The sequence below is a fragment of the Dendrobium catenatum genome, unplaced genomic scaffold (genome assembly GCF_001605985.2).
Source record: "Dendrobium catenatum unplaced genomic scaffold, ASM160598v2 fragScaff_scaffold_338, whole genome shotgun sequence".
Taxonomy (NCBI): Eukaryota; Viridiplantae; Streptophyta; class Magnoliopsida; order Asparagales; family Orchidaceae; genus Dendrobium; species Dendrobium catenatum.
Window position 1 is genome coordinate 280,536 of NW_021318800.1, and position 25,107 is coordinate 305,642.

Here is a 25,107-nt window from a genome sequence, read left to right on the forward strand (position 1 = left end):
TTGCTTTTTATTTGACATATACGTAAATTTGTAACTTCTTATTATATGTGAATGTTAATATGTCATCTTTTAATATATTAATAATACATGAATGTTAATATGTCATCTTTTAATCATAGGCCGGTGAAGTTTCCACTGTTGCTTGAAAACCAACTGTTTTTGTTATTTATGCTTTATGAATAATGGTAATATTGTATCTTAGCTGGCAGGCTTGGTATCTTCCAATTATGTTTCTGTTAAATCATTTATTGATTCCGAATGATTTATAAGTAAATATTTTACTGTTATGCTATCATATAATAATACTTTATTAGATATGATTCCACTTTACAGAAACGTGGGCAAATTCAACAAGTAAAATCCTATATCGTCCATGGTTTATTTTGCTGGAGAAAGCTGTCTGTTTATACAGCTATTAGTATGAATTGTGTGAGGTGATTGAGATTGAATCATCCTATCTGATTCTAAGATTTCGTTTGGGATGATTTTCTTGCTGTTTCTTAAAGCAGCTTTTTAGTACAAAAATACAAAAATTTGTACTAGAAAGCTGCTTTAAGAAGCAATAAGAAAGTCGTCCGAAACAAAGTGTAAAGCTGAAGGTAGAAATTTGATTTGTCTGATTAGCAGAAGTTAGAACCATTACTATGAATGTCAGTTGCTTATGGATCAGAATTCTTCTTGTTGAGCTGAAAAGAGGATAATCTTTCTTTTCAAGTTCCTGCTATCGTTACAAAATCTTGAGTGAGGCCAAACTATCATAGAAGAATTTTCTTTTTTACTTTCTTCTGATGTGAAATTATGAGGATGTATTTGTAATAATATTCCTTTTTGGCTAATCTGATTTCTTTACATTTAAAGGCAAGATACGTTTTTTTATGTAATTTGTATTAAAATGAAAAGCTAGCGGAGTTTAATAAGACAATGGGGGCAGAGGTTTTTTATTCTAAACTGGGTAACATTTATTGTGTTTTGCTTGCATAGTCTATCCACCAAATAGAGTTAACTGGCTAAGTCACGTTTGTTGAACCTTATCTTTTTTTCTTTACTGCTTGTGCTGGGACATTAAGGAGTAGTTTAGTTTAAGGAATTTAAAACTAAGGGGAGTTTTACATGCAATATAAATAAATAAATGAATATATATATTGATATATCATCAAAAAATAATCTTCATCGGGCACGAATCTCGAGGCAAAATCAAGCAGGAAACTTCAAAAATCGAATCCGGGATCATCTAAACTCCGATTTTAGCGAACTTACTGTTAAATTGAGCGTCTCGGAAATACGAACTCAACGACACCAATTTCGATCAAATTGAATGTTTTTTTATATTATTTTGTTTATAATTATAAATTCATCTTAGAAATATGGTGGGCAGCGGTGGCAATAGAAGATGGTGGTTGACAATAGAGGGGTTAGGCGGTGGTGCTCGGTATTGGTGATGAGTGACGGTGGCTACGGGAAACTAGTGATCGAACGGCTATGTATTTGAAAATCATTAACTTTGTGCTATTTTGGAATATAACAGAAATGAATTAACGGTGAATTCCAAATACATCAATTGAATTATTTTGGATTTATTCTTCATCCACCAAAATACCATGAATTTTAAAATCACGATATTTATTTTATTTTACCCTCCAAGTTGAGCTCAATCAGGACATTTTCAAGCTAAAACCTTAAGCTAATATGTAAAGGGTGGCACTATTAGAGTAGGGTTTTTAATATAAAAATTAAAATTTTTGTACTTAAAAGCTGCTTTAAGAAGCAGTAAAAAAATCTTCTCAAACAAAACCTAAGTTGAGCCCAACATACTGGGTGGACCCTTATCAATGAAGCCAATATGCTAAGGAACTATATTCTAAACTTTAGTCTTATTTTCATTTCAATGCGCTAGTATTTTCAACTCTCTCACATGCATCTTCTCTACACTAATTAACGGTGAATTCCAAATACATCAATTGAATTATTTTGGATTTATTCTTCATCCACCAAAATACCACGAATTTTAAAATCACGATATTTATTTTATTTTACCCTTCAAGTTGAGCTCAATAAGGACATTTTCAAGCTAAAACCTTAAGCTAATATATAAAGGGTGGCACTATTAGAGTAGGTTTTTAATATAAAAATTAAAATTTTTGTACTTAAAAGCTGCTTTAAGAAGCAGTAAAAAAATCTTCTCAAACAAAACCTAAGTTGAGCCCAACATACTGGGTGGACCCTTATCAATGAAGCCAATATGCTAAGGAACTATATTCTAAACTTTAGTCTTATTTTCATTTCAATGCGCTAGTATTTTCAACTCTCTCACATGCATCTTCTCTACACTTATATTAAATTTCTTAATAAACTTCAATAGTTAAACATTGCTTTTGCTTGCTTGTGGTCTGTTCAATAACCCATCAATACTCCTTGTGAACAATGCCAATATATTACACATGGAACCTTATCATTTGCCTTTGTTTGCTTGCATGAGTAATCTTCCATTCCAATAAAACTTCAAATACATCTTTCTGTTGGATGAAAAGGATGGAACATATAAAGCGACAACAACACTAAAGCATTTTGTTTGACTGAGATTACTTCAATTAGACTCTACAATGATTTCCATGCTCAGTAAACAAATCATGAGATTGGAATCAGCCTATTCATTTCATGCTATGTACATTTACCAGCTGGTTTCCATAAAAATGTATTATCTGATTTTGATTTTGCTGCAATATAGCGCAACTATTCGGTAAAACTGTCCAGGGGTCCAGTAGCTTTATCATCATTTTAGTGGGGGGATTACTGATTAGCTTTGGAATGGATAAATGAAGCCTTTAGTTTAGAGCTATGTTGCACCGTTATGGATACGGCAACATGGATACGACATGATACATATACGGGACATGGATACGACATGATACAGATACGGGACACGTCAATTCTTAAAAATATAGGATACGGGTACGGCACGAATGCGGTATTATAATTTATAAATCATACATAAAAATTAAGAAATCAATCAAAGCATTATATTTGAAATTACAAAAAAAAAAAGTTACATCATTTGTAGCCTTGTAGCTTGTAATATCAAATTCAAAATAAAAGTAAGCATTAAATGTCTAGTACAATAACAAAAGCATAAACATAAATTGTCTAGCACATAATGTTCCAACTATTGAATAGAAGGAATGATATTATTAGCTTCTTCAATGGTTTGTCTTTGAACTTCTATATCATCTTCAATAAATATCATAGCTTCTAATTCAGAGTCATCAAGTGAAAGATTAGCATTTTCTAATACACTCATATCATCAAGAGACTCGAATCCATCTCGAAAATGAGAGAACCTCACTTGCAGCCGCAAAAGTAAATACGACGCATCTTTTTCTTAGGATTTTTTTTGTTTGTCAACAGACACGCGTGTCCTTTTGAAATTAAATAGTATTTTAATTTGTCGTATCCGACACGTATCGGTGCCATATCGGAGGAATATCCGTATATCGGTGTATCGGATACAACACGCCTTCATAAATAGGTGTATCGGTGCAACATAGGTTTAGAGTAAAAGCAACTAACTTGGGAAAAATATGAATTTGCCAGTTATTGGAGAATGACTCAGTTTTTGGTCAATTCTGCTTGTGTTTATCCATAATATATTTCTATCATTTTCTATCCTTTGCTGGATGAGGTTTTTTAGTCCTCTTCTGCATTCAAGTTGATCAACTGAGAAGGCTGGACTGTTCACCCAGTTGTTCAAGATGGCGACATGGATTTGAGCTGTTAGATTTGACTCCATCTTATCTATCAAAATGGATCTGATCGAAAGCGATTAAGCTTCAATCATCATTATATTTTGAAAAAGAAAATAGTAGCCCAGTTGTTACTGTTACTGTTACTGTTATACTAACAAATTCCTGCAGTGGTCCACAATGAAGGTAGAAAATGAGAATGAAGGAAGTGATGATTAAAGATGAGACTTACTGCTAATTCGTTGCATGCACAAGAAGGTAGCATGATTTCCACCATATATTATTCCTTTGTTGCTTTGCTTTGCTTTGGATGTCAATATTAAATGAGATGGTTGCTTTCTGAGTGGGGACAAAAGCGCTTCAATTGAATCATATGGGTTTGCAATAAAATATATCACCTCCAACAACCACACAAACCCTTACACTTGGCATCCTGACTAGAGGACCATTTGATGCAACCAACTACTTCAAAAATATGTATTAATGGAGAAGCCACAGTCAAAATTTTATAGTAAAAAAAAATAAAAAATTATCAGACTCAAAACTCTTTGAGTGCAGTGAATAAATATATGTCAAATGCTTAATCACTTGATCACCTATCATCAGGGGCAAAACCAACTATAATTTTTAGGGGTGGGTGTGCAAATTTATAAGTAACTGTTGGCATTTATGTCGGGGGTCCAAGGAGGCAAAGCCCACCTGGCGGGGTTCGACATGGGGGCAATTGCATTTTGTTCATCATTCCTTAACAATAACACATTTACACAATGTATTTAATTGTATTGGGGGCAATTGCCTAAAGATCTTAGTACTTTAACATTTTTTTTTGGGGGGGGGGGGGCAATTTCCTAAAAACCCTTGTAATAAAGACTAAAAAATAGATTGAAGGAGGACAAATTATCTAAATAATAGTATAATGTAAAAATAAATAAAAAATTTCAAGGGGGGCAATTGCCCCCCCCTAGCCTCAAAGGGGTTCCGCCCTAGCCTATCATAGATCATGGTTTAAGGTTTAGGGCACCCAATTGAGCTATTTTGGATTCAAACATATACCACGTCCGATTCCATTTGATTTTGGACCAATTTTACTAACCAAAAACATTATATTGATGGAGAGGGTTCATTCAATATTTTATAGATTAAGACTTCGTTTGGGATGGGGTCCATTCAAGATTTTATAGATTAAGATTTCGTTTGGGATGGCTTTTTTTTCTGCTTTTTAATACAAAAATTAATTTTTTTTACTAGGAAGCTGCTTTAAAAAGCAATAAGAAAGCCTTCCCATCCGTTTGGGGCAGCTTTCTTATTGCTTGTTAAAGTGTTTTTTTAGTGCAAAAAATAAAATTTTTCTACTAAAACGCCGCTATAAGAAGCAGTAAGAAAGCTGTCTCAAACGAAGCCTAAAACTCAACCATTCCCAAACCTACATGGTTGAGTACCCATTCAAAACTCAATTGTTCATCATAGATCATGAGAGACCTACAATCATTATCTAGCCCTCTTGACATTTTTATAGAGGACCACATTTTGAGAAAAGAAGTATAATTCCTCAAGTTTCATACGCCACAGCATACCAGATACAGTAGAAGTTGGTGAATTAAACTGCCAGACAACTTCCTGAATTCACCAAAATGAACCATACATGTAGAGGTTCTCTGAGAGCGACCTGAACATGGAGCATTTACTGACTTGTGACCAAACCAAGCTCTGTTCCTGCAATTCCTATCAAGCCTGGAGGATGAAGTTGATGTGCTGTCTATAATGGTTGGCTAAACCTTCCATCTTGACAGCCTGGTTACTGGTTTTCAGCTTAGGTGTTATTGTCACCGCCACAAACCCCACAAATTCCAAAGGACCACCAAATCAGCTCCACTTTTATACAAAAGATTAAGGTAGAAACAACAGTTTATGCCGAGGAATTATCGATCTAGAACTTCGCCGGTTCACGCAACATGGCCTCCTTCCTGTTTCCCTTTGCATCAATGATAGAAACAAAGAACAACAGAGGATAATCACAGACAGTTAATCTCCCACAATCAGTAATTCATTCCTGCTTATATTTTATAATGTTTGATTGTTTGATAGGAGAAATTAAAGGGTTTAGAAGCTGTATTTTGGGTTTTTTGCACCATTAGATGCTCTATGTTGGAAAGAATCTATTCATCCACCCTGTACACCAACGCATCTGCAGATATTTAATTTTTTTTCTTCAGTGAACTGTAAAGCAATGGAAGGTTGAAGTCCAGAACAGACTTTTCTGTGGTGGAACGAAATTCAAACTTGCCAACCTGGTGATTTTGATTCTATTGTTGTGACAACTAACTATTTGCCTTAACTTACCAACATTGGAGTACAGCTCGTTATGCCTGCTGGTAGAACAAATACTGGTGGTTGAAAACGGTGTACATATCAGTGGTTGTAAGAAAAAAAGGACTTTATATTTCTACCATCTAGAGTTGGTTCCAGCTCAAAGAGATATGGATGTTGAACATAAATTTATGTGGAGCTTCCAACTCTCCGGCTTCATTTGGGACGATTTTCTTGCTGCTTCTTAAAGCAAATTTTTAGCATAAAATTTTTAATTTTTGTACTAAAAAGTTGCTTTATGAAACTGTAAGAAAGTTGTCCCAAACAAAACATCAACTTCAACATTTAGACATTGACAATCTCATAAATGTTCAATAAACGAAGCAAAATTTATTATTTCTAACATTAATCATAGTACGAAAGCAAAACAATTTCATGGCATCAAATTCCTAAGGGCCTGCCTTCCCACTATGGAATATTGACGCCTAAAATTCAACATCAATGAAATTTTGCTACTGATTAGTTCTGAAGTTTCATTGTTGACAAATAACGCCTTGGTATATACAAAGTCCTCTTGCAAATGAATCAATCATGGCCATCATAGTTCAATTTCCATGTGACTAATGGTCACAGACCCTGCAACGAAATTTCAGATAAAGAAGGAGAGTTCATCAGCTATGAACTCTACTAACAGCCTATTCTTAGCGTTTTCCCCTCTTCTTTGAATTCATATTAACCTTGAAAGCTTTGAGAGGAGAAGAGATTCTCCTGATTTTGGCTGAAGCCCATCTGAACTACAGTCCGGAGGTCATCGTCCCAGAATGTGCCAAGCTGAAAATTAACATCAAAGCAATATAAATGTCAAAAGAACGGTAAGAGAATTACTTTCCATGGTGAACATCTTGTGGTAAGAGTTTCTACCTGACACGCGGTGTCCGCGAAGCCCTCGAGAGGAGGAAGCTGCATGGTAAGGTTTCTACTTAGGTTTGGCTGGCTGAAGGGGTTCACTTGGCTCTGGAGCTCGAGGCCATTAATGGAGATCAACGGGGTTCTCTCAGGCAGGTTCGCAAAAGAAAATGAGCTTGCAGTCGCCTCCAATGGGTACACTGGTTGTGGTGGCAGAAGCCCACAGTTTTGATGAATCTCCATCTATAACGATAAGTCATTTTAGATTAAAAAGAACTCATATTTTGTGGCAAATACAAATATAGCGTGGTGGACCATCTAAGCTTACATCTTTGTTGACAAAATTTTCCATGTTAAAGTCTATCTGAGGATTTACAGTGGCAAGCTTCATAGAAAGGAACTGAAATAGAGGCAAAAGTCAGTTGTACAGCCATTAAAACTAAATCTTGAGCTTACAAATTGCTGGATAGGTACCTCAACTTGTCGTTGTAACAACTGTACGTAGTTAATAATTTCATCAAGCATTACTGCCTTCCCTGTCACCTACGATGTAATAAATGAAAATCAGATAAAATCAATACCAAAACTAAAATTTTGGCCATTTCTGCACTCCATAAAAATCAAACTTTAATTATATGATACCTTACTGCAACCAGGCACAAGATCTTGTAAAAGTTTCATCCTTTCACTAATCTTCTCTCTTCTAACCTGGTAAAAATTAAGTTCAGCAGCAGAACAAGGTGAGGATGATAAAGGAGAACAGAGCGGCAATGGCTGTCGCTTACCCTCTCTGCGAGGCTATGGCTATCAGTGGCTTGGCCTCTTCTTGCTCGCACATGAATGTAGTCCTTCACTGCCTCCGGTGGCTTAGCGATTTTTTCTTCCTCCATTTTCTTGGAGGCGGCATCCCCGTCCTGTCTAGCTGACTCCTCCTCAATTCCAGTTTTTTCTGAGGGCTTGCTTCTCTTTGTATTCAAGCCTCCTACTGATGCCTTCTGCAATCCAATAACTCTTCAGTTCTCTAGGAAATTGAATGAAATTCATATAAAATAGTGTACTTTGGATAAATTCAAGCAAACCTTGGGAGGGTTGGTGACCGCAGTGATGGAGGATGACAAAGGAGCCTCCTTTCCTTTCCCTTTCATCACCGCCTTTCTTTTCTTTGCATTACCAGAACCACACGACTCCTCCGGAGCATTTCCTAGCTTCCCGACCTCCGGGAAGATAAACTGTTCTCCGCCATGGCTCCCCCCTCCACTGCAACCAAAGGTTGAACATCTTGCCGCCCTTTCAACGAAGCCGGGGTCAGCGGAGAAGGGCATATGAGCTGGATTTGGGAAAATGGAGAGATTAAGTTTGGGAGGGGAATTCATCGGAGTACTATAGCAAGAATTGTTGGCGCTATGGTAGTGAGGAGAAGGCGCGGAGATCTCGTCGGAGTTGCAAATGCTTCCCAGCCGGCCAATAAGCTCGCGGATTACCACACTATCACCTCCTCCGGGGGCGGCCGGAGGATTAGAGGACGGTGAAGAGACAAGAGAGCTGAGGGCCGAGCCAAATTTGGCGCTTTGATCTATCGTTTGGTCCCAAACGATGTTGACATGACCGGAGTTCATGTTGGGAAGCGAAGCAGCGGCATCAGGGGATCGCATTTGCCAGTTTATTACAGTTGAATTGCCGAAAAACGCCTCCTTTTCCATGGACAAGCTGAGAAAAGAGCAAAATGTGGAAGAACTAGGAAGATAGATTTTTTGGCGAGTTGGGAAGAAAGTGAAACAAAGGGAAAGAAAGGAAAGAGTAAGAGGAAAGGAAAGGTAAAAGGGTGAGTTTTGAAGAGGAGAGAAGGTGGAGGACAGAGAGGGAGAGGAAAACGGGAGCTGTTGACCTTTATCTATATATAAAATGCAAAATGTATTTCTTTGTTTATATAAAAGAATGAAAGTAAATTAAGTTGGGAATGGTGTCACTGCGTCGGCGGTGAGAAGATGCCGGGCCTTGAACGTCCAACTGAGCCGTGCCTTGGCAGTTGTATTGTAGTCCTTTTTGGGGATTCGTTCACCTTCTGCAATTAGTGAAGAAGAAGAAGAAGTGCAGAGAAGGAAGGGAGGGAAAGACAAGAGGAAGAGGGAGAAGTATCTGAAAAAAAAAGTATAAGACTATAAGAGGATACTAGAACAGAGAGAAAGCAGGGGAGCTTCGAAAAGTTTATAGAGAGGGAGTGGGAAGAAATAAGCAGGCATTTTCGAGGGAAATTTTTTTTTTTCAAAAATTTTTGAGTTAAAATTTTGATAATGACAAGTTTATTTTTCGCCAAATTAAATTCTTAATTTTATGCAGTCTCTGATTAGAAAATTAAAAAACAAGAAGGGAAAATGATGAAGACACTTGTCAAGCTATAAGCTTGCCATCATTCAAATTTAGCTCTAAATATCTAAAAAAAAAATAAATCCTTTTTTATTTTTTTTTCATTTGAAATGAAAATAAAAGGAAAAAAATTGTCAGGAGTTTCTTATTCCTTTTTATATAAAGAGTAAAATAAATTTGCAAAATAAAAATATTTGCTAAAAAAATATAGAATGAGATAATTTTTTTATTTGATAAGTCATGAATTAGAGTTTCTTTTGAATTACAATAATTTTCTATAATTATTTTATAAATATTTATATAAATTACAAACGACCACTAAGTCCATTTAATATTATCTTGTATTATATAGGTAAAAATTATTAGACGTGTCTAATCATGATTCTTTTATGAACTAAAGTCAATAATATATTTGCATTATTTTATATAAACAATAAAATAAAGATTTAATATATTAAATTGTAATTTCATAAATAAAAAATTATAGATTAATTCATAAAATAATCAAGGTCAATTTATCTAATAATTTCTCCACCGAAAAATTCTCTAATCGAGAAAAAACTCATAATAAAATATTAAAATATTTTAAACTTTTTTTGACATAAAGATCAAAATGATCTCTCCATCTCCTTACTAAAGATCAAAATATTCTCAATTATTTGAATTTTTATTTTAATTTCTTGATTTTTTTGTAATATGGATCAAAATGACTTGAAAAAAATTTAAATTATCCCAATTTAATAAGGTGATCAATCAAATCGATATTTTTATATAGTTGAAGATTATTTTAGCCTTTTAGAAAAAGAAAAAAAATCAAATTTGATCTTTTTCTCTAATATTTGTTATATTAAAAAAAATATATTAAATATGAAGTTATTGTTTTGATATGTAAATTGGATGATTTTGCAGAGATGTTAGCTTATGATCAGTGCATTGGGATTGCTGTTGACAGTCACATGGCAGTGGGTACTTATTGCAATAAACTAAATCATTAAAAATAAATTTTGGTTTTAGAGGTGGGCTCCACCAACCCTCTCTTTCTCTTTAACAAACTAATTTACATAATTGACCATTCCCTTCTGTTGGTCTAATGACTATTAAATACTATCATTTGTTTAAGTTTTTAGGTGAAACATATTTGAGAGGGCCCTCAGGTTTTTATCTATTGCAATGATTGGGGTCAAAGAAAACCCATGACTAGTAGAGGGGAAATATTATACCAAAAAGAAAAAAAAAAGTTGCTTAAGCATAATTTGCTTAGATGAATTTATTAATATTTTTTTGATTGATTTATATTATAAAAAATCAAAATAAAATTTTATGTGAAATTTTTAGGGAGTATAGCATTGCTCTCAATAGAGGGTTAAACAATAGAGCAATTAGGATATTAAAGATTTTGCTAATCTATTTGAATGGAGGCTATTATTTGTCTATTTTAGGTAGCATGTAGGTTTTGTTTATTTTGTGATTAGGTATCTTTAGGTTGTTAGATATAATAAAATTGTCATCACAAGGGATTTTTAAAGTTTTGGGAAATGTCATATTTTGAAATCGGGTGCCACTCCATTTTATAACCTTCTGAAATGAGGAAAAATTATAACGTTCAACAATCATACATTCTTAAAGTAACTCTTTTCCTAACACGCGGTTAGCAGGTAAATCCTTCACGAACATCATGGAGTGCGTAGGAAGGTCTTGGGAAGTCATTCGGAGCATGGTCATAAGCACTACCTCCCCTAGGCTAGATGCTTGTATTGTTTAATCTTTAATCACACACATTATTGTTGCTTTGGCTCATCTTAACCCCAACAATACTCATTTCACTTGTCTTTCTACATGCAAGGGGAATTAACGCATGGAAGACAACAAGGAACCAACATATATAAGCATTAATTGTTGAATCTAACCTTATGGGAGGTCAATGGTTGGTCACCTAGTAAACCCCAACCTCTAATGCATTGAATGTTGCTCTCTAATCCCCTTGAAAGAAGAGAGCAAACTATCAACCAAATAAGATACATCACAATCGTTACGACTTGGTTAACCAACTCAGTGTACCCTAACACTATATTACACTCAATGTTGCGAAGATGCTTAACATCTTAGCCTCTCCAAGATGAGGTGAAACTATCCTCCTAGGGTGAGATTAAATTAACCCCACTCCAAAATGAAGATAAACTATAAATTGTTGAAACTTGTTAATTATGAATTAGGTTGTTAGATCTAAGCTTATGTCCTAGCGGCTAACAAAGAGGGGGATGAATTGGTATTTTAAAATTTTTCCTCTTATATTTTAAACCCATAAAAATCTTATAGTAAATTTTTTTGAAAAAATTTTTCAACCACAGATCAACAGAAAATAATAAAGTAAAAAGCAGCGGAAAATAAAAAAGACACAATATTTATAGTGGTTCGGTCAAACAAGACCTACATCCACTCCATGAAGTCTCCTATTTCAGGTATTTCACTATTACTACTTAGTGTCTCTCCTTTTGCCCCCACAGCAAGGCGGAGAAGCCTTCACAAAAAACTCTCTTCCACCACTACCCGGTGCGGCAGAGAACCGTCGTTCTTTTACACCCTCCAAGTGTAGGCAAAGTACCTCTCGTTGTTCACACTCTCCAAGTGTAGGTAAAGAACCTTTTCGCTGTTCACACTCTCCAAGTGTAGGTAGAGAATCCTTCGTCCTTTCACACTTCTCCAAGTGTAGGCAGAGAACCTCTCGCTATTTACACTCCTCTAGTGTTAACAGAGAATCGGATCTCCTTGAAGGATCTTCTCACGATAAATCTAGAAGGATAAGAGAAAAGAGTGAAGTAACCAAAATTCATAAATGGAGATTCTTACCTTTGAATACCAAGTGAACCCTTCACGCTCCATTAGCAAGAACTCTCCTTCGAACACTCTCTTTCACTCTCTCCTTCAATCTCCCTTCAGTTTGCACGAAGAACAATGGACAAAAAGATCTCAAGACAGTCTAAAGTGGACCTTTTATATGAAAGACTCGAAAAATCATCCAAATATTACAAAATTTCAATTATGTGCGTACTCAATCTTCCCGTACGAACGAATTTCGTACGTACGAATAGTGTAAAAACTATTGCGTATGAACTTAATGTGCATTGGTACGAAATTCCTTCGTACCCGATCATCATCCCGTACGAACATTGTTCGTTCGGTACAAACAGTTATTTCAAAGGTTCGTTGGGACAAAAAAACAAGATGAATCACAAGTTCAAAGAACAGAGAACATAGTCCAGGGACAAAGGTGTCGATTCGTCTAGACGAACAGTTCAAACTAAAAATCCAGAGGACATCGTCCAGGGATGAATGGGACTATTCGTTTGGACGAATAGTTCAAACTAAAAATCCAGAGGACATCGTCCAGGGATGAATGTGACTATTCGTCTGGATGAACAGTTCAAACTGAAAATCCAAAGGACATCATCTAGGGACGAATGGGACTATTCGTCTGGATGAACTGTTCAAATTAAAAATCCAGAGAACATCATCCAGGGATGAATGAGACTATTCTTCTGGACGAACAGCACTTAGAAAATTTTTGCTCACCCTCTGTTCATTCCATTTGCTCCTGGAGGTGTATAACTGATCTGATCGTCTTGTACAAACATAGTTCGTCATGTACGATCAATATTAAAAATTGTGAATATTAAAGTTCTCCCCCAGTGTGTGTGTGCTGAGTTACTTAACTACAATCACACTCTCTCCGACTCAAGTAAAATAAATACAGACTCCAAGTTACAAAAAAGAACAAGCAGTATTTGATTTGAAGTCTTCAATAATCTGGAGTATGATTTTCCTGAAATGTTAGTACACACAAGAGCTAAAAAATAATTCTTTCAAAATGTGTTAGGAGAAAGTAATACTCAAAATAATAATATTTGGAATCATCAAAACATATAAGTTGCAAGAATATGAATCATGCAAATCTAAGTAGCAACTCTCTCAACATAAATCATTACCATCCTAACATATTACATGTCCCTATTTATTTATCTCATATGAGATGATGCTAAATCATCCCTCTAGAAAATGATAAATAATCATTTATAATTAGATCCATATTCACCCAAAATGAAATTGGCAGTGTTGGCAATCATACAATCATTTTATCATCCCAAATCTAAAATGCCCAACTCCCCATTTCCTTTAAGATGAGGTTAATCAATACCTTTCTAAGCTAGGATAAACTTAGCTTTGTGATCCAAGGAATACTCCACCTTATCAAATATTGCTATAACTCCTAAATAAACCACCATTCATCCCTCTCAAATGAGATTAAACTACCACTGAAGAGGAGACTAAATGAGTACCTTAACTAGACCCCTCATCTTTCTTTTGATGAGGTCAACAAGATTGATTTTCATAAAAAAAGCATCAAAGTTTTTCTCTATAGATCATATTAACCACTTTAAATGCCTCTAAAATGAGTTAAAATAAAAATATACATTGAAATGCATCCTAGATTTCAACTTATCAAGACATATATGAATATATGTTCATCCTTGATAGGTCATCTTCTAAAAATAGTGCATAATCCTAACACTAGTTCCACTCATTAAAAACATGTATATCCCCATTGGAGTCTTTTTTGCAAGCTACCAAGTTTAATGCTTAGCTTCCTAGGGAGTCATCATCCTAGCAAAATCCAAAAATATATGTCCTTAAAAGACCTACTAAAGACATGCAACTAAAATTAAATCTCTAATAAGCAACACCATGAGCTAACAACCTACACTCGTAGAGTAATCAATTATTATGAAGAAATTTTAGTGGATCTCCTAGCCAACTTACTCAATTTAAATATCTAAGACTCATATGAGTGTGTTTCATGAAGCTTATTTATTATATAGCTGCACGGAAGGTGTTTTTTATGAAAATTCATGAATTTTGTTAATAATCCACATTCTCTTTCCTAAAAAGAAGCTCTAGTAGCATTAACAAAAAATCTCTCTAATAGACCATAAAGCTTATGTTTGGATTAACAGATGATGGGATGGCCTTCAATCTCAATTCCACCTCCACCTAAATAAGCTAAAGTCCTTATTGAGCTATTGCAATAATGATAATGTTGACATTAAATCTTAATTAGACATGATTCATAACCTCCCTATCCATTTAATCATTAGGATTTTCTTATTGAGATCTACCTTGAGTCACCAAGGTTATTAATCCCTTATATCTCTAGTCACTCCAAAAATATGAAAATTTTCTGTATAAAATAATCTTTTCTTGTCCCCTAAGAAAAAAGAGAAAATGCTCAAGAAAATATAAAATATGCATTTAAATAGAAAATTTATAAAAATGTATAGCTTTGACCAAGCTGTTGATGTCATATCATTGTTGTCAAATAAGTATAAATCAAATATGTAAAAGAAATACAAATGTTACATGTGTTATTTGATTAGATGGTTGGCATGGTTGTGATCATGACACTATATTATAATTATGCCTCAAGTATGTATGTTCCTCAATGACATTGTTTGAACTTTTGGCCACATTGTTTGTATTTTATATGACACAAAGCACTAAGTCATTCGAGTTAGTCTAGAATATGCCACTTAATTACCTTTGCTTGTACTATATGATGTCTCTTCATACTATGATTAAATTTTACTTAGATTATGATACTCCTAAGCAAACTTAGTAGGCTCTTCTAGAGCTAAGCTAAATATAACAGATAGTGTTGATATGATGGCAATAGTAACCACCATAAATATCTTGAATTATCAATTTGAATATACCACATTGTAAATGATAACCTCATAAGTGCATTCATATTGATAGATAGTAGTTTATGGACCAATTAGTATGAATAATTCTAAGAAGATTTGACACTTCTTGAATGATTTGAGCACCTAATAAAAATATAACATAGTGTCTCACTTTTTTTTATATGGTTTAACTCTTCTTTTTGAGAGGGTGTGTTAAAAAAATTACTTACAAAACGATGGATTATCATAGGTGTTATGATGTAGAACCAATAACATCTAACTAATGCGCACTTAACATGGAAATCAAATTCTTCATGGAAATTTCTTAGGATATGTTACTTACACAAAGTAAATATTTTAGTATTATATTCACTTTAGCAACCTAATAATTCAACTAGCGAAGAATTATGATTTATGCAAGTGTCAATGTTAACCAAACTAATGCTTCTATATAGCCTTGCAATAACATAAGTCATTGACTAGTCTAAAGTAGACTAATCATGATGAGTTTAATAGTTGCATAGGAAAATCAAAGTTAACTAAAGTTGATATCTTCAAAATTCTTTATCATGCAATTAATTCACTTTTCTTTATAGTCCATCTATGATAATTATGGATTCACGAAATCAAGAAGTTATTCTCTTAGGTTGAAAAAAAAAAAGATGGATCCATACATAATACAAGAAGGGTTTATATTGTAGTGATAAGGGAAATAAATAAAAATGTGTAGAGTCTAAACAATATGGTAGAATTATAGGTTTGTTAAAATTTTATAATGGAGAAGGAGAATCCAAGAAGGTTTTTCTTAAATCAAGTATACGAGAGAGAGTAGAGAGGATGTTCAAAATGTTGGAGAGACCAAAAGTGGTAGGTCATGAAATGTGTCAATGTCACATGGTGATGTGGGGTGAGGTAGAGGCCAAGTGATAGTCCAAGGATGGTAAAAAATGGCCAACTTGGTAATTTTAATGGTCATGATCTAGCACGTATTCCACCAATATCACTAATAAAGAAGCTTGCATGACTTAATATGTCACACAAGGATCTAAATAAATTAGAAATACAATGAAAAAAATACATCATTTATTCTTTTAGGTACACATGAACTAGACTCGATGACGATACACCTGATGATGTGACTAATATTTCCTTGCATATCATATTGCATGTTGAGTAAGTCTTAATCTTCTAGAATAATTGTGCGATAATGAATGCACCTTAACACAATCAAAAGCCATTGTTATGTTGTTCATGACAAGAGGCCTACCTAGCTAGGCCAGCTCCCACCAACTTATTATTTTTGAGTTGTTGAAACTCTAATCAAGAAGTTCAAAAATCCATAGACTCAATACAATGCACTACATCTCGTTAGACGGTAGTTATTATATATCGAATTTGCACGTTTAATCCTTCTTTCAGTTGCACATAATAATAAATGGCTCTAACTTAGTCATTTTGAATTTCCTCGAGATAGTTAATTTATGATAAAATTCAGGTTCGATTCTACCTATTTCTCTCCCAAATTTTAATTTATTTTTATAGCTAAATGAAATACTTCATAAGTATGTTTTAGCTAAATGAGATGCTCCACATGTATGTCTTTCATAATAATAGTAATAATAATAATAATAATATGAGTACTTCTCATATTCATATTCAACATAACGGAAACATAGCACCAATATGAAACAAATTGTACAAGGAAAAGAATTAACAAGCACATTACCCACAATTTAGTCAAATTTACCTCATGAAAAGCTTAATTTTTTTCCAACATATTACAATGGTTATAATGATAATAATTATTATTCATTTTATCCAAAAAATGATCTGTGGAAAACTTTGTCAATGCTTTGTCATGATTAGATTGTGAAAATTTCAGGAATTTTTTTGGCATTATTGATTGTGACTAAGACAAATATTCCCCCATAATTCCATGATTGGACTACTCATGTTTCACAAGGGCAACTACCGGCAAAGCTTTTTGACTTGTAAAATTATTGATCAATACAAAAAAAATCAATAACATTTTCATTTGTTTAGTTAGTAAAATAAGTGATAATATTAAATGGGTATTGACCTGTTAAAAATAATATTAACACAATCTTGATATCAAAATATTTGTCTCTCCGCGAGCAATTTAAAGATAAAGATAGTTGATGAATCAACAAAATGATTCGAAAAAGTTATTATGATCGAATTGAATTGGGCTCCTTAAAATTAGTGATGACAGGGAGAGATTATTCTGTGTGGTGTCTGGACATATTCAGAGGCCAATCCAGACGAGCCATATAATCCAGTATACTATTCATTAGATGATGTGCATGATGCATTCGGATTGACCTCTGGACACGTCCGGACACTACACGTAGTAATTTTTTGATGACATGCCACCATTTCTATGATGGTAATCTAATGCCATAAGTGGCTTATGAATTAGTCTCTTGCACAAACAATAAGAATTCAATGAAATTCAATGAAATCATTTAATTAATTTTTAGAATTTATCACTGCATATTTTGAATGTTTTGAAGTCCATCATTTTAACTTGAAAGTTGTGCTAGATCAGATCAGGGGTGGAACCAGTCTTTCTTTTATCGGTAGACAAAAAAGGATTGTAAAATTCATAATCTTATAAGTGAACTGAAAAATAATTTTTTTTTTTAGAAGTTAACCAACTGCATTTATTAAAGGTGAGAAAAATAATTAAATGTTTATTTTTAAGGAAAAAATAATTTCAGTGTGGTCAATTGTCCACCTTGAGCTCTTCCTGGTTCCACTCCTAGATAAGTATTAATTATTTGTGCGGACGCCGAACACCGTTCTGAAACCAAACATAATGCACCACGTCACCTCTTCACTCGGTACTGCTTGGTACCGCTGACGTGACGCATTCTGGTTGGTCTTCGGACGGCGTTCTGCATCCGGCCTCTGCACAGAATAATTTCTCCTAGATCAAACCTTTTTTTTATTTAAGATCCCATCATATAAGATTAAAAATTTAAATAATTAACATTATATATATAATATTAATTATTTTGTAATTGAATTAACTAATCTAACCTGAATTTAAGCCATGTCATACGCTTTCATATATCTACAAAAGCTATAAACACCGACTCCCACTTTATTCTTTTTTGTCGAATACTTCGAAACAGGCAAAAAGAACTAGGCATGTTGTACATATAACCCACATGCATGATTGAATAATGGACTCATTGTGTTGAAAGTTGGCATATAAATGGACACATTAATTCCTTTCTTCTCTACCAGATTTGATCTAATCTGTATAAAAAGCTGTAAGCAGTTGGACTTTAAGATAGCCATGCATGCATGCATAGTTCTTTCTTTCGTTTATTAAGCCATATGTAAAATCTGCTTTAATTAGCAGTACGTTCACATTGCTTGCTTGTGACTTGTGAGTATAACCATATGTATAATCTGAATGGCAATTCTCAAGTGCTCCAAATTAAGCTTCATTATTTGGGATGTTTTTTAACTCACTAAAGGAAATTCAGTCATTACCGGCGGTTGTTTAGCCGCCGGTAATAACGGCGGTTTAGCCGCCGGTGAATACCGGCGGCTCAACCGGCCGTTATGGAAGCATATGCCGCCAGTAATAGCGGCGGCCACAAAACCGCCAGTAATCATTACTTAACCGCCGGTAATGACTGAATTTCTTATAGTGACCGCCGAAACACCGCCGGTTTTTTTAAAAACCGTTGGAATACATTACTTAACCGTCGGTCCAGGCCGCCGGTAATGACTGTATTTCATGTAGTGACTGCTTCTTAAAGCAGCTTTTTAGTACAAATATTTTAATTTTTTATTTAAAAGCTACTTTAAGAAGCATTAAGAAAGCCGTCCCAAAGGAAGCCTCAAAACAAGTTTTTTTGACTAACATGTACAGGCAAGCTAGGCTATATGATTCTATATATGGTTAGTGGCTTATTTGGTATATATTGCGTCCATTTTCGATATGTTTGACTTCATTTGGGCTAAGATTTTTATTTTTTTGGTGTTCGATACATGTTTGAACGTGTAGGTATTTAATTTTGAATTGGGTAGAAATAAATTAGAATTCAAGAATTAAAATAAATTTAGAATTTATTTGGGACGGGCTATAGCTTTTTATAAAGCTGGTTTTAAAGTTGTTATAGGGAAATTAATTTTCTTAAAGCTATTGTAAAAAATCAAACTTTCTACATAGAGGCTTTTTGAAAGCAATAAGAAAGCGGTAGTCAAACAGAATTATAATTATGATCTGAAAAATAAAATTATAAAAAAGTTGTCCGGCCCTTAGTTTCAATCAAATTAGAATAATTTTAAAAATATTTATAGTTTTGAATGGTATAACTGCCCTATTTCCATGCATGGCAATATGACATATCAATTGCAGCTATCTAGATTGATATATACACAAAGACTGCTTAATTTGAAAAGCTTCAAATTGAATGGAAAATAAGGCTTCGTTTGGGACGGCTTTCTTACTGCTTCTTAAAGCAGTTTTTTAGTACAAAAATTATTTTTTTTTCTACACGAAAGCTGTTTTAAGAAGCAAAAAAAATGCCGTCCCAAACGAAGCCTAAATAACAACTTATCTTATAAATTTCTCAGTGGATATAAGTTAGCCTAGTCTTTGTCGGTGATAATTATGATGAGCCCAACCATTCAAAGATCCCTCAATGGCAAGGAAACTCCCTTTCCAAGACCTTCTTGAAGAATTGTTATCAAAGAAAAAAAAAGAAGAAGAAGAAAAAAAACATTTAAAACAAGGATGTTTTGATGTATGCATTCAATTAGATTTGAAAAGCATAGCTTTGAAACATGAGTGAGAATTGTTGACCATGGCATGATGAGAGAGTCTTTTGAGTAACCAACTAACCATCATTAATTATGAAAAGCTTTTAATATTTAAATCCAACATTAAATTGTGGGAAGAGAGAGTTCAATGCTTATTCGATCAATTAGATAATATTTGACTGCGTTGTGTCTCATCTTCTCGACTTTTCTAGACTCCTCCCTCTTAGATTCAATCCAAGCTCTCATCAATGCATCCGTTGTGTCTTATTTTCTTCGTCTCAAACCTAAAAGGAGACCTTATTGATAAGCTCACAACCGATCGTCAAATTCGACTAAACTCACTAAACTTGACCGATCTATAAATTCAACAATTGAGTGAGTTATTATTTTATATCACTTCATATTTGAATTGAACTGACCACTCAATCAGTGAAGTATTTAAAGAAAAAAGAAGAAAGAAAATGATGTACTAAGAACTAGTAGCCCACTTCCTAAATATATAGTTCTTCTTTAACCTAACTTCTGTATCTCAGAACTTCATCATGACCTAGCTTGGAATCAAAATTTTACTCACTTTTCCCTCAAAGCCTTTGCCGCACAATTATTTATGTCATAGACTGGATCTACCAAATGGAAATATTTTACTAGCAATTGATAAAATATTGTAACAAATTATAGTTTTTTCCGACACATGCCAACCTCAATTACTTACATTAACTGGTAAATATATCAATAAAATCATATCGTTTTCTTACTTAATTACAATCGTGCTATGTTTACTCTATAACTAAACTAATATAATGAATACTATACTATTGGAATCAATGTACCTAAACAAGCAAGAGCTAACGGCTATATATATCACTACTATATTAGTGGAAGATTAGTGAAGAGAAATGGTGAGGGGATAATTTACAAAACTAATTAATGAGGATTTACAAAGCACAAAGCTATGATTGGAACTAAGGCTTCGTCTGGGACGGTTTTCTTTTTTGCTTCATAAAGCAGCTTTTTACTATAAATTTTTTTAATTTGGCACTAAAAAGCTGCTTTAAGAAGCAGAAAGAAAGCTGTCCCAAATGAAGTTGAAATTTAAGTCGGATATTACAGCAGATTTACAAAAATGGCCTATGCATGGGCCCAATATTTATAAAAGAGAAGGCATATGATTTGGTAGAACTAATGCTCTCTTAGAGACAGTTCAACTCTATGAAGAGAAAATTAAACAAAGGTAACATCCGGTCAAGATCTAACAACCACACTTCCCCTCTTCTCATTCCTGCACTTAAATTTGCTTTTCATCTCTGACCAGTCAAAGCCTTTAGTCCAATGGAGCAATGCAAGAAGATTTAGAAACAAAAGGATATTTGCATATGTGCCCCTGCATAAATGAAGATGATTTTTTTATGTTATATAATATATATGCATAGTTTGAATGAGTGTAATGAAAGTTTACAAGCCATTTTAAACAAGGGTAATTTTTGTCAACCCAAATTCTTTTACAATAAGCAATCTTTAAATTATGGGTTGCGCTTTTTAATTGTTGCTCATAACGTATAGTTACACGATAAATAAAAGTAAAATAGTATTAGTAATGCAACAAATCCACATGAGGGCTGTTTGGTGATGCAAAGAGGGTTTGGAAAACATTATTCTCATCTTTAAGGAATATATATTGCTTTAGGCTTTGTATGAGATGGCTTTCTTGTTGCTTCTTAAAGCATCTTTCTAGTACAAGAAAACCATTTCAAGCGAAACCTTAGGCTTTATTTCAGACGGCTTTCTTTCTGCTTTTTAAAGCAGCTTTTTAGTATAATGGGCAGCGGGCGCGAGAGCGAGCGTGGGCGCGGGCGCGTTGGGCAGCGGGCGTGGGTGCGGGCGGGGGCAGCGCGAAATTTTTGGGTTCGCGGGCAGCGGATTCGAAATTTTTTAAATTAAACGGGTTCGCGGGTTGACCAGCAACCCGTCGGGTCAAGCCGAACCCGACCCGTTTTGAAATCGGGTCGGGTCCAACCCGAATTTTCAGGGACGAGTCCGGGTCAGATTTTCGTATCGTGTCAAATATTGACACCCCTAATCATAAACATTACTCGGGAGGACATATGTTTGATTATTGCATTGGTGGGTTGCAGTTTCCCCATCTTACAAAAGCTTATCCTTGCAATTTTTTATCGTAAACTTTTCAACTTCAAAAAATAGGGATAAAATTGCATTTATCTCTGCGTTTTTATCCCATATGGCCTCGATCTCTTTCCATTTCATTTTTTGGTCACAGGCCTTCACATAAGGCCATCAATATATTTCTTAGTTTTTATTTTTTCAAATCATAAGCTAAGATTCTTTCAAGTTCTTCTTTGTAGGTCAAAATTAGGCTACAACTTAATCTCCATAGTTAATATATACTTTGCCAACAACACATATTATTGATGTCCTCATTACTTTTTGGTATCAGTTTTAATCTATAAGATGCATCATCACCTCTATCAATTATCCCAAATGTGTTAATAATTAGGGGCGTCAATTTCGGGTCACGGGTCGGGTTTGAGTCAAACTCGGAACTGACCCAGGTTCAAACGGGTCGACCATAACCCTACTCGGATAGGTAAACGGGTAGGACCCGACCCGACGGGTTGCCGGGTTGACCTGACCTGACACGGGAAGGCGGACTGCTTGGCGCGGGGGCACGGATGCGCGGGGCTAGGTCGCGTGGGCTACCTGGAGCGGACACGGGGCAAACGGGGTCGCGGGTAGCCGCATGGGCGCGCGGGCAGCTGGACGGGCTAGGCGAGGGCAGGGGGCGGGCAGGTCCACGGGCAGCTGGGCAGGGGGCGGGCAGGTCCTCGGACAACGAGACAGTCATTTCAAACGGGTTTTCGGGTTGACCCGACAACTCGTCGGGTCAACCCGAACCGGACTCATTTTTTAAACTGGTTGAATCCAGGAACCCAAACCCGACCCGTTTTGAAAACGGGACAAGTCTAACCTGAAAATCCTAGGTCGGATTTCTTGTCAGTGTTAAATATTAACACCCCTAATTAATATGTCTTAGACTCAAAATTTATTTTATCACAGATACTCTATTTAATAGACTTACTTCCATAAACCTAAAATTTCATGCTTTAAATTTAATCATTTGATACTTGGAATCATTATACTTCTTTTTGCATGACATAAGGCTTTGATTATTTTTGTGACTTCTTGATCAGCATGTTGTGGCCCCAACATTTTTTGTTCTCCTACTTTAGTCAAATTTAGAGGCGTCCTACATTTCTTTTATGTATATATTCTATTAATTGTATACTCAAATTTGTATCACACTAGTTGAAACAAATATGAGAATCCAGATAGACTAATTTGGAGCACTAATTTTACCCTGAACAAAATAATCTATTAATGGTGATCTTTTCACCTATTAGAAAAGTGATTATTAGGAAGCATGTCAAGTAGCTAATAAATCCTTTCGGAGGTGTTAGATATCGTAGGAACCATTTATGCTATTGATTAAAGAGTCAGTATTTGACATGATCCGAAAATCTGACCCCAACTCGATCTGGGTCAGATTCAGGTTAGGGATTTCGACTCGTTTATAAAATTGGGTCGGGTTCGGGTTGACCCGGAAACTTGAAATCAACCTAGTTTGACCCATTTTTAATTAATTTAGGAGAGTTTTAAGAGATAGTTATGAAATAAGTAAATGCTATTTCCAAAAAATAATAAATTATGTTGCCCAAATTGAATTAAACTTGGTTTATTTTAAATTGATTGAAGTAAATCTTACCTTAATTTGATTTAGGTTTAAATAAATCGAATTAAATAAATAAAACTTTAGTAAAATGTAACTGAAGTGGATCGGTTTCGGGTTGACCTGGACTCGAAGCAGGTCGAGTTCGTGTTGGGTCGAACAGTGCTGGGTCAGTTTCGAGTTGGACCTGAATCCGACCCGTGATCTGATTTTAATTAACAGCTCTACTTGATGCTAATTCAATTCTCCCAGTTGCATATTTAAAGTTTCATCGACCACTTCTTTATTCTTATGAGAATTGGGGTACAATACACATTACACAGAGAGAGAGAGAGAGAGAGAGAGGATATCCTGCCCAGAATTTGATAAAAATTTTAAAATTTATTTTGTGTTGGATGTAATGCATGGATAATTAAAAGAGTTGATTGATTATTTATATATTATGTGAATCTTAAAAAAAAAATTTAAAACTTTAAAATTCATGTGACAATATTTGGTGAGAATTTTCTTTACCAATTTTTCCAAAACAAAATTCTTGGCAAAATATTTATTTAGTATTGTTAAGACTGATTAATATTGTTATTTAAAATTGAATTTTAACGACATTGCAAAAGTAAAAAAAAAAAAGTTCTAATAACACTGAAAATATACTAAATAAATACTAACTATAATTAATTATAATTTGATCACACTTAATAAAAGTCCTCTTTGGATGGACTCCAAAAAATATGTCTGAAGAACAGTCCATTGACAGCAAATAATATTATAATGAAAAACAGTCCATCAGATTTTAAATTCTTACTGTTACTGTATATTTTTCATCATAATTCCAATTTTTTCGATCGAAACTAAATACTTTGACAAAGGAGTTCTTCGGATAAACTTGAATATTTGAAAGAAATAAAATATTACAATGGAATGATTATTTATTTTTGTTATAATTTTTATTGGAAAATCATTTTCCGACTAAGGTTTTGTTTGTGACGGCTTTCTTACTTCTTTATTAAAGCAGTTTTTTAGTTTATAATTTTAAATTTTGTAGTAATAAGAAGCAATAAAAAAATTGTCCCAAACGAAGCCTAAAATTGTAACATAAACTTGTGACAAATAAAATTTCACATATTTTCATGAAAAAATTTATGTTTTCTTATTTTAATAATATTTGCTCATAAACTTTATTTTTAGAGTGATAGATTGGTTATTTTTTTCAATTAAATTAACATTTGCTTTTTTATAAAAAGAATTATAATCATTCATTTGCCAATGAAAGTAAAAATTAATTATTATTTTTTTTAGTTTCTTTGAATTATTGCTCCCTCTTTTGAAATCACTTTTAGCATATGGCTTAATTAAAAGGCTAAAAAAGGCTCAAATAAAAATTATATTTACTTAGGCATTGTTTGACTTAAAAGTAAAATGAGAGTAAAGTGCATAAGTTTTGAAAGTATTGGTATTTGGTGAGAAGCAAAAGAAATATAAGTAAAATTTTAAAGTATTTAAAGTTCATCTCCTA

The 25,107-nt window shown here is 34.1% G+C and overlaps 1 protein-coding gene across 2 annotated transcripts; it reads right to left on the reverse strand.

Annotated features, from left to right (window-relative positions):
* Positions 1 to 6,412: 6,412 nt before the first annotated feature.
* Positions 6,413 to 9,100, reverse strand: LOC110100649 (transcription factor bHLH78). 2 transcript variants are annotated; one of them, XM_020828259.2, is made up of 7 exons: positions 8,030 to 9,100; positions 7,736 to 7,942; positions 7,593 to 7,658; positions 7,425 to 7,493; positions 7,279 to 7,350; positions 6,966 to 7,193; positions 6,413 to 6,875 (listed from the first exon to the last, which is right to left on the reverse strand). In XM_020828259.2, the coding sequence occupies exons 1-7, from the start codon at positions 8,648 to 8,650 to the stop codon at positions 6,777 to 6,779; spliced, it is 1,362 nt and encodes a 453-aa protein (XP_020683918.1). In that variant the 5' UTR covers positions 8,651 to 9,100; the 3' UTR covers positions 6,413 to 6,776. The 2 variants fall into 2 exon arrangements, with proteins under 2 accessions (XP_020683918.1, XP_020683910.1); XM_020828251.2 differs by having other exon boundaries at positions 7,736 to 7,945.
* Between the last annotated feature and the right edge of the window lie 16,007 nt (positions 9,101 to 25,107).

Coding starts and splice junctions, on each gene's coding strand:
- LOC110100649 (XM_020828251.2), bottom strand. CDS start 8,650: ATGGAAAAGGAGGCGTTTTTCGGCAATTCAACTGTAATAAACTGGCAA. Junction 7,946..8,029: donor CGGTCACCAACCCTCCCAAG/GTTTGCTTGAAT, acceptor ATTGGATTGCAG/AAGGCATCAGTAGGAGGCTT. Junction 7,659..7,735: donor GCCATAGCCTCGCAGAGAGG/GTAAGCGACAGC, acceptor AATTTTTACCAG/GTTAGAAGAGAGAAGATTAG.